We start from the raw sequence: 10,294 nt of genomic DNA, 5'->3' as shown, positions 1-10,294 counted from the left end.
ATCCCCTTAATATAATGTCCTCTATCACACAGTGGCCAATCCTGTTTGAGCCAGAAACTTAATCCCCATAAATGTCATACTGTTTATATGGTATGCTTGAATTCACTATAACTAATGACCAATTTATTCCTGAAAGAGGGCACTCTTGAAAATATCGTGTCCTTTATTTTTATGCCAGACAAAGTAAGGGCTTTTCATGACCACATCATCTATACTTTTTATTTATATATTCAAATATAATTATAATAGTTAATCAGAGCAAAGGAATAAAGCACAATAACAACACAGATTATTTCCCCCTGATTTCTGAAACTTTCTGCTCATGGGTAGTCCATTTGGTTGGCTCACAGCCAATGTGAACCAGAATACCAAGATATGTGTTATTTCCCTTTTAGTTTACAATGCTTCTCTTCTGACTCTCTTGTTAAACATTGTAAATTAGTTGCCAGAAAGAGCAAGAACAATCTCTGCTTTTCATTCATTTTAGCTAAAGCAGAAATATTGCAAAACTGTACAAGAACACACAGAGAAGGGGCTGGGACAGTAGGGAAGGAGTTAAACATTTGCTGAGGTCTATACTACTGTCCCCTCCTGAATCCACTTTTCACTCTCTACAGTTTAGGAAAAACCTTGGAATAATTATGATACTAATACACAAGACATATTTTCACTATTTTCTAATCCTAAAAGTAAGGTATAATGTCAATAATTGAAGGTAATGGACAACAGGTAAAATTAATACACAAAGGATTTTTAATTTATTTAAGGTAATTTAACTTGCAGCAGCTTTGTGTTGCCTCTCCCAACACGTAAAACCTGAAGATATAGTCATATATTCTAGTGCAATAAATAAGTAGTCCTAGCTATTCACTTTTGCAATAAACACATCTCAAGTTAGTAAATTCTTGCTTTTGAACTTTATCCAATCCCCAATTTGGTTATTTCTGCCATAAACAGGGCTAACATTCTAAGGTATCCTCATACCTTTATTATATGTCCTAATACTGTTTTCTGTGCAAAAGGCCATTCTTACTGTGTTGCTTGGGTTTTTTAAAATGAATTCTTTCTAATCATCTAGCAACTTTTAATCAGCAGTCTGCACCTTCACAAACTTGCACGTGCTTTTGGGATTAAATGCTATCCTTTTCCCACTTTCAGTTTAGGCTAAAGGATTCAGTGGAGCCTGGTCAGGGAGCACAGCACCACTGCTCTATACCTTGGCTGCTTCTGTGAGGGATCAGAAGCGTTCTCCAGTGGCACAGGCCATGATGAGTGAACCCCATGCCCTCACCCTGTTTTGCAGCCTCCCTACTCAGCTGCAGCTTTGCAAAGAATAGAGGAAGGAAAGAGGGAATGGCCTGAGGATTGATGTGCTGTTTCAGCCTGTGGTGGTTGTTTTCTCCTCTAAGGCAGCGAGTACAGAGCACTGATTAATGCAGAACTCGGACGTGCACATTGGAGAAAGGCAAGGAGGAAGGAAAAAAGTGCAGGCAGAAAGCCAGTGAGGCTATGGATGTGTGTGTGTGAGAGGGGTTGGACATGTGTGCAAGGAATACTGGGCTGAGAATCATCGAATCATATAATAATTTGGGTTGGAATGGACTTTTAACACTCACTGAATCCAACCCCACTGCATGGGGAGGGGTATTTTAGCAATGGCACCAGCTATGCACCTGAGGGAGCTGAGTGAGATGAGTAGTGGACAAGGACTTGTCTCTCAGTACTGGACTGAACATCTTTCCTCTCTGTGCAGCACCCCTCCAGCATCAAGCTGTATTATTCTGGGGAGGGGAAGGAGTAATGGAAACCTCTATTCCTCTGGTTTTAGAGGAAGCATTAAGTTGGAGTCCCTTTACAATCATTTGGACTATCCCAACCATCTTGAATGTAGTTCATTCTATGCGGTATAAATCTTTCTCCAGAACAATCACAGAGTTAATAGTGCCTGGCCAAATTTCACAAGCTGTGGTGCATTTACTTATCAGAGACAAAAGACAGTACAAAAGAAATCTGCCTTGAAGCAGCAAAGTGCTTAAATGCTCAGCTTGCCAGCTTCTGTCCACCCCTGTGAAAGGTTCTCAGCTGTCAGGGTCAGCAGATCTAACGCATCTTTGTTCTTGACTGAAGATTTTTCCAACTCATGTCACAGCTTACCTCGTACAGATTTTCCTCCAGGCTTTTTAGCCACTAGAAAGGATGGATATTTTCTGTTTCTCCTTATAGTCCTGTAATTTCAACTAGAGCTTTATAGCAGCTCTCCTTCCAGCACATGGGGTTTGTCTAGAGCACACAACATAGAACCAATGGAACTTCCCGACCATCAGATGTCAGATTGTCCCATGTTGCCAGACACTACCACATCAGTTTGTTCCTTTTGGAAATGTGAATAGCTCCATCTTAATGGTAATTATTTTTTCTGCCCTGCTAGCACTTCTGAAAGAACTTTTCAAATAACAGATTTTCTTATGTTTAGAAATCTACCGTTTTTTGGCTTAAGTGCATTAATGGGCAGCTCATACCTGTTTGCTCTTGACTAAAACGCCTGCGATGCACTTAGCCTTGGTAAGGCAAGTTTTCACACACATTCCCACCAGGAGTCCCTGGCACTGCTTCGCTCCCACAGACTGACACCAGCCTCCCCGAGCAAGGACGGGTGCGCTGAGGGACGGGGTGTTGGTACGGCCGGGGGCTCGGCACCGGGTGCGGTGCGGTGCGAGCGTGGCTGGCGGCCGGGCACACGGCAGCCGCGGGGTGAAGGCTCCGGGGCGGCTCGGTGCGGGCGCTCTGGCCACGGCGCCTCTGCGTGGCTGGGGCCGGGGCGGCGGGGCTGGCTGCAGTCGGTGCCTCTGGCACCGGTACGTCCGGCTGGTTTGGGGAAGGTGCTGAGGGCCGCGCTCAGCGTGGCGGCCGGAGGTGGGCAGCGAGGGCGAGGGTTGCGCGGTCCCGGGCGCTGCGGGCGGTAAGGGGCGCGGGGCGCGGCGGCGGCGGCGGGCCGGGGGCGCGGGCGGTGCCGCTGCCGTGAGGGGCCGTGCGGGGCGGCGGCCGGCGGGCCGGGCCCTGACGTCAGCGGCCGGGGCGGCTGCGGCTGCGGGCGGCGCTCCCCGAAGCGGCGGTGCCTCCGCTCCTGCGCTCACTCCGCGCTGCCGCAGCCCCCAGCGCCCGCGGCGTCCCTCGCCGCGCAGGTAAGGGGGCTCCGGGGCGGGCGGCGGCTCCGGCACGGCGGGGCAGGACCCGCTCGGCTCCGGCAGCTCGGAGCCGCCGCGGCGCGGGGCTCTGGCACCCGGCCGCCGCTCCCTCGCTGCCTTTCCCGCGGCAACTAGTTGGGGGAGCGGCCGGGCGGTGCTGCCCGCGGTGCCGAGCAATCGGCGGAGTCGGAGCGGCGGCGCGGTGCCCGTCCCGGCAGGGAGCCGGGGCCGCTCGGAGCGGGGCGCAGGGCGGAGGCTGCCGCAGCCGGGTTTGGGGCGGGGGGAGCTGCGCAGGGTGGGTGCCTCGGGGCGCTGATGTGTCCGGCTCCCTTTGCAGGCTGCTCGGGTACTTCAGAGCGAGCGAGAGGCTGAGCCGGCAGCATCCCGGGCATTTCCAGCAAGCGCCCGCCAGCAGCCCGACGCCGACTGAAATTTAGTCGTCTTCGGAGAGGGGAGGAAGATCCTCATCTTCCGTAGCCTCCTCAATGAGTGCCAAGCTCTCCAAAGAGTTGAGGCTGTCCCTGCCGCCTTGTCTTCTGAACAGGACATCTGCCACCTTAAATACCAGCAGCACCTGCATCACGCAAGTGGGTCAACTCTTTCAGTCCTTCTCATCCACCCTGGTTTTAATTGTCCTGGTCACCCTCATCTTCTGCCTGATCCTCCTCTCCCTCACCACCTTCCACATCCACAAGAGGAAGATGAAGAAGCGGAAAATGCAAAAGGCTCAGGAGGAGTATGAACGGGACCACTGTGCCCGCAGCAGCAATAGCAGCAGCCAGCACCCTGGGACAGTGGTGCAAGGAGAGGCACCCCAAAGAAGAGAAAGCCGACTGGGAAGACCCCCCCAGGACTCTGAGATCCAGTGCTCCTCTCCTTCGGCAGCCCCCAGCTCTCAGCAAGCACAGGCTTGTTTGGACACAGCTGGCGTGGGGCTCCTGCAGACGGTGATTTTGTCATGATGGTTTGGGGGAGACCTCGCAAAGGCACTGATTGATGTTTGTAAATATCTGAGTGATTACTCTAGTCCCCGAAGAAGAAGAAAACATTGCTAATTCAGATGAACGAACAAGCCCATGATCCAAGCGCATGACAGATCACATTGCGTTTCTCATTGACTGTGTGAGGAAAGGATGCATCTTTTTACTGGAGAAGGAGCTGCACACAGCTACTCAATATCAAGTCATCCACCTGCACAAGAGGGTCAGGGGTAGGGGGTCCCTTTTCTCTGGACATTATTACCCCAAGTACAGGGATAATTGGGTTTCCCACTGCTCTTGGGATTCCCACTGCACCCTGTGTCATTGTTACATGGTGTGGGTTGAGGTGTGGGGGGAGAGGCAGGTCTGGTCTGGTGGGTGCCTTTGGAACCCTTCTGTTGGAGCAGACTGATGGTACACTGTGGTCTCTCCTTTTGTGCTGGGATCTGTGGCCCTGTCCCACCCCTCTCACTCCTTTCCAGAACTGGATATTGCTTGGTGTAGAAATGGCCACCCCTAGTTGGGCTTAACTGCAAGCACCCTCCGACCCCACGGCCCTGTGCCCCCAGCTGCAGCACTGAGTGACCCACTTGCTATCTGGAGGATGGAGTCAGCTGTCTCCATAGAGTGGTGCCTGAGCTTTCCTCTCCCATCAGCTCCCTTAATCTTGAAAAGCATCCCCTTCCCCATGCCATGACCCGTGAAACCCAAACCCAGTACTGTTCTGTGTGGGAGGGAGGGGTAAGGTGCAGTAACTTGCCTGTGCCCTCCCGGGGGAGGTTGTCTTTGTACCTCCTGTTGGTCCTGAAACAATCCAGTTCTGCACCAGGCACCCTGCACTGAATGCCTGCATTTACAGCTTTGTCTCCCAGCAAGGAATCCTGCAGCAGTACAGATCTTGCTTCTACTTTTTTAGGCTGATGTGTATTTTCAACCCTCCTAATCTTGTAGACAATTAGGGACAGACAACACTTAATTTTATCGTATGTCCTCTCTTGGGAAACAAATAATGCAGTTGAAAACCTCCACTCCCAAACCCTGGCAGATATTTATTTTTGAAGTGGCTGCTGTGAAGTGGTGTAGTTTGTCCCTAGCAGGCAGAGAGAGTTTTTTTGTCTCTGGCTGGCGGGTGTGAGTGGCTGCTGGTACTGTGTGTGTTGGAGGATGCAGTGTGGTTTACAGAAAATGCGTCTTTGCTTGGTGATCAAATTGATGACCATTACTTGAAGGTGCCTTAACAGCATGCCGTATCCAAACTTTGAAACATATAGTGTGATATGGTAGCAGAGGCAGCCCTCTACTGTGCATACTAACATCTAAAAATTGCAGCAGAGAAAAAGTGATCCCGAGGGATTTATTATTTTTTTTCTTTCTGTTCAATCATTTAAAGTGATTTGAGGAGATAGTAATAGCCCACAGTTCTTAATATTCTGTATTCTTTGTATTTCTTCTCTGACATGCTCTGTCTGCCAGGGTGTCTGACTGAAAAAATCCCAGACACGTAGACCAGGAGGTCTGGAGCTGTAATCTGTGGGTGAATGTCATTAACCAGTTTAAAACTGGGAAAGAGAATGGCAAAAGTCCTCCATACTCCTATAATACCTTCAAAATGCTGAGATTTCAGGGCAGTGTTTCTGTTACCCAGTTTTCTCGCTTCCTGATGTTTCCTGGTGTGATGGGAAATTACTGTTAAGTTTGGATCCGTGCCTCCATCGTTGTAGGGAAGAGCTGTACCAGGGAGCCCAAGGAGCTGCTCCTCCCGCTGAGGTTGGTGTGGAGAGCTGCCATGTGAGCGAGGGGTGTTTACGGCTGGCTCTTGCTGATAATGGCTACTTCGTTGTTGCTGGGCAAGGAAATTGGCTTTGTTTTGTTTCCCCCTAATAAAGGATGCATGAACTTTTGTGTTTAACCTCCTTATGCAACTGCGGCACAGTATTGCACCACAGGGAATAGATTTAGGACAATGAGGAGTGTTCAGTGAGCACTAATGGAGCTTCCTGACCGTTGATCTCCACTAAATAGAGAGGTATTACTTTCCCCTTTATTTTGTGCCTTTAAACCACCCCCCACCCCATCCCAAACCAACAGCGTATAATTTCGAGTTTTATAAAAGCAATAAGATGTTCCAAGTCACTCCAGTGCGTTTCTGGTTGATGATTCCACTTCTTTAGTGTCTGAAGTCAGATACTCTTCCTTCTGCCTTATGCACTCAAGGCATGCAATAATTCCCCAGAAGTGTACTGCTTGTCACATCTCATTGCAGTTATAAAATTGCCCTATTTTTGAAGAAAAAAAGAAGGGATGGAGAGATAGATAGATATATATATCTTTATATATATATTATGGATATACAGGTATATGTATTATTTATATAATCTCATGCCACTGAAAGTAGTTGCGAAAGTGTGACTTGAGTTAAAATATTATCATGTAAAACTCTATCCTTTGTTAATTAGCTTTGATTTAATATTTTAATATCTCTGTATTTATGTAAATCTGTGTAAATTATATGGTCTATTAGTAAAATTTCATACTGACTTTAATTTTGCAGAACTGTGAGCTTCTTGTGGTGTCATCTAAGGTTTTTTATTTCTAAAGTTAAATTAGACAAGATATGAGAAGTTGTAAATTCCTATTATCACACAGAATTACTGCAATAAGGTTCATGCATATTCCCAGTACACACCCCTATCTTGAGGTATAGCAAGTTTATGAGGTTTAATTGAATGGTCTCAGGAGATCTAGCTGATACAAGCAGGACACATAGGTTTTCATTTTCATGAAACAATAAGCAATCTAGGGAATAGATGTGGATTTTTAAAACAGAGTTTATGCTTGGAGGTTCTGTCAAATCAATTGCTTCAAAACCCTACAGCTACAGCTAAACTTCTGCACTTAGCATTCAGTATTAATAAGGCTGATGCTTCTTTCCCCTCCTACTTAAACTAGAAAAGAGTAGAAAATCGTTCATATTTCTAAAGCATACATTTTCAGCTAAATGTGAAACTGCCCAAAGGGTTTTGAATATACATATTTTATGCAAGTGTAATATCTATGTATCTGTATCCATATATTTAAATATTTTTGTGTAACCTTTTCTACGATATTTGATAGAGATGCTGGGTAAATGCTTGTACCTTTCCCAAACACGAGGAAGGATTTTTACCCTCTCGATGCGGACATTCTTTTTCCTGTGAATTTGCACTGGTTTCGACGAGTGACAATGACGACTGGGTAGCTGAGTGCTGACTGATGGAAGCACAGACTGTCTTTGCTCTGTTAGGGGGCAAATCCTCCGGCTGGATTTTCCTGGTTCTGAATTGGAGCTGGTTGGCCACTAGCATCCTGCATGTGTAAGAATAAGAAGTGCTGTGGGGCTCAATGGTTCCTGTCTGGTTCAGCCGTTGTTCCCTGGACGAAGCATGACAGCAGTGACTCCTTTTGTAGAGCCTAGTGAGAACAGAGCTGATGGGCAACGTGATGGGACTGTATTGGAGCATCAGCGATGCCTCGTGCTGCACTCCTGTCCTCAGAACCTGCTGCTGCCCCGGGGATTCATCTGGCTCCCACTGTCATCAGCAGGAGTGGCTTGCACCCACTGCCGAGGGACTGGGATCCCATCTGGAGCCCGCACGGAGGGTGACAGCTCTCCACATCACCACTGCTGACCCTGCTCTGCTCCTGTCCTAGCAGTCTCCACGGGGATGGAAACCACTGCCTCCCTCGAGGGCTGGGTGCTTCAGCCTGGTGGCACTGGGGAACCTGGACTGCTCCTGTTAGCTCTCCTTCTGTGGACTGAGGCACTTAGGCTCCTACATGGATCACGGACAGGGAATGTCATTTCATTCAAATATATCATTCTGGCATTTCTTTCTTTGGGGGTTTGTCTACTGCAAATGTAGCTTCAGATAAAATTTGCCGGGCTCTCCATCCAGACATGTTTTAACTTTTGATACATCTCTCTCAGATGTATATCTGTAAGTTTATAGATATATATCTCAAAGGAAATGCTGGACAGAAAGCAAAGAACAGAGACTTCACGTTACTGACAAAACTGTCCTATGACAAAAAAAAGCTTTTTTTTAAAATTTAAAATTAATTTTAGAGGCTGCATCTTTAATGTAAATAGCAAGTTACTCTGTGATTAATGTTTTCCATAGCATTTCTGAGTAATTGCTATCTTGTTTCTGGAAAGCTGTGTCCAGTGTTATGAAGCAACTGTGCTTTTTTTCTTCTGTTGTTATGAATATGAGTGCAACTTTAATATAGGGAGGAAAAAAGAACAGGATTTGACTCTTTATACAGGACTGAATTATTTTAAATCCAGTTATAGAATTTGGTTGCTTTTTTTCCTTTCTTGTGGTTATTCTCTCTGCACGTTCATATTTTTTCTATGGGTACTTGAAACCCTATATTTTAATAAGTATGCAAGATATGAAGGAAAACATGACAAATTATGTAGGAAATATTCTTTTTCCTCTTTTGTGTAAATAGCAAAATTTATAATGACTTAGATACTGTTTCATTACATTTCTCATCTCTGTAGATTTGGCATGACACATATACAAACCTTTAATAACGCTTTCATTTATGTTAAAAGTTAGTACTACTTTTATCCAGGATTGACTTACTCATCTCTTTCAGGTATCCAACATTTTTTCCCCTAAGCCAAGTTTTCCATCTGATTGCAAAATAAATTTCTAGTAGAACAGAGCCTCCTTCTGTTTTAGTCTTTTACATGTAGGTCTCTGATCTGAATCCAGCCCAACTCATTAGTGTAGAAAATGTGTTATGATCTTGCAAGAACTGGATGGTGTAAGAGCCTTGAGGAGAGAGGTGACTGGCAAGCAAACAGGTGAAATGCCTGGCAATGGAAATAGTTGGCTTTCCTGTGTGGAGTTGTGGAAGGGAAGCCTCCCCTTCCACTGGATGGACCTGGGTGAAGGGCGACCTGTTCCAGCCACAGCAGAGACAAGTATCGATGTCCTTGCTGGTTCTGTTGCTCTAAAATGTCATTTTCTATATGACACTAGATCTTATTTCTGTAAATTATGTGTAATGTATTTCTTATTCAAGTCAAAGAGGTTTTCATTGCTTCATCAGTACTATACGTTCTCTGTGGATAATTAGAAGAATTAATTTTCCAACCCTTTTAACCTAATACCTCTACAAGCATCAATTTTGTATGAGTTAGGAAATAAATAAATATTTGGATCAGAACCCTGTCAGTAAAGACTGCCTTTATTTATATAATCCGGTGTTTCAGCTGGCTTTTCTTTGTTGTTTCCTTCCTTGAAATGGAGCAATATAATCTGTTCATTATCTTACTTTTCTAAGAGGACAAAGACTTTAAAGCAAATACTGCAAAATATATAATATAAACAGGAAAAATTTTGACATTGTATAGCAGAATGAAATAATGTAGACTTTCTTGTTTTTTCACAGTAATTCTTTGACCTCTGTTTCTCATACCACCTCCAATCAAGGAAAATTTTAATCTAAAATCTTAGAAAGAACTTACCTAAAACACATGCTTTGCTTTTATGGTTTTACCTTTCCTTACTACACAGTCAGTGACCAAGTACGGGTTAAAACTTTTCCAACGGTATCCCAGGGGATTTTGAGTGCTGTAAACAAGGGGCCAGTATAGTAGGTTCTAAGGTGAAAATATTAGCTCTATAATACAGTAAAGGCAGGAAGAGCTGTGGGGTGAATTTGGGATTCTAAAGGAGTGCCTTAATTTTGTTCCTGGCTCTGTCACTCACATTGTGAGGCTCTCGGCTTCCAAGCTCTTTATATAATAATGTAACTGATCTATTAAACAGAGTTGGAGCCTGCAAATACACAGCCCCGAAATGAATAAATTGAGCATCATCTACATAAAAGAATACTCAGAGCATAATAGAAATTAGAAGAGTCTTTATGTTGTAATCACCTGGCTTGGATTGTTCAAGTGCTTACACTTGGCAGCGAGATGCAAGTGGCACACCGCGCAGCTGGGAGACGGATGGCTGGGCAAGATGCTCCAACAGTCACACCAAGAGGCTCCATTTAATTTTTAATTTGAAGTGGAATGCATATTATGGAGGAGAGCCAAGAAAACTAATGTTTATTTTACCATTTCATCAC

The 10,294-nt window shown here is 45.6% G+C and overlaps 1 protein-coding gene across 1 annotated transcript; it reads left to right on the top strand.

The window, feature by feature from the left end:
- The first annotated feature begins 3,071 nt into the window (after nt 1–3,071).
- On the top strand, nt 3,072–9,394 carry C1H11orf87 (chromosome 1 C11orf87 homolog). Its single transcript, XM_030960500.1, has 2 exons — nt 3,072–3,182; nt 3,523–9,394. The coding sequence occupies exon 2, from the start codon at nt 3,671–3,673 to the stop codon at nt 4,145–4,147; it is 477 nt and encodes a 158-aa protein (XP_030816360.1). The 5' UTR covers nt 3,072–3,182; nt 3,523–3,670; the 3' UTR covers nt 4,148–9,394.
- Nucleotides 9,395–10,294: the final 900 nt, after the last annotated feature.

This window comes from Camarhynchus parvulus, chromosome 1, assembly GCF_901933205.1.
Source record: "Camarhynchus parvulus chromosome 1, STF_HiC, whole genome shotgun sequence".
Classification (NCBI taxonomy): domain Eukaryota; kingdom Metazoa; phylum Chordata; class Aves; order Passeriformes; family Thraupidae; genus Camarhynchus; species Camarhynchus parvulus.
Note: the sequence above shows the minus strand (reverse complement) of the source record. Positions and strands in the feature narration are given on the sequence as shown.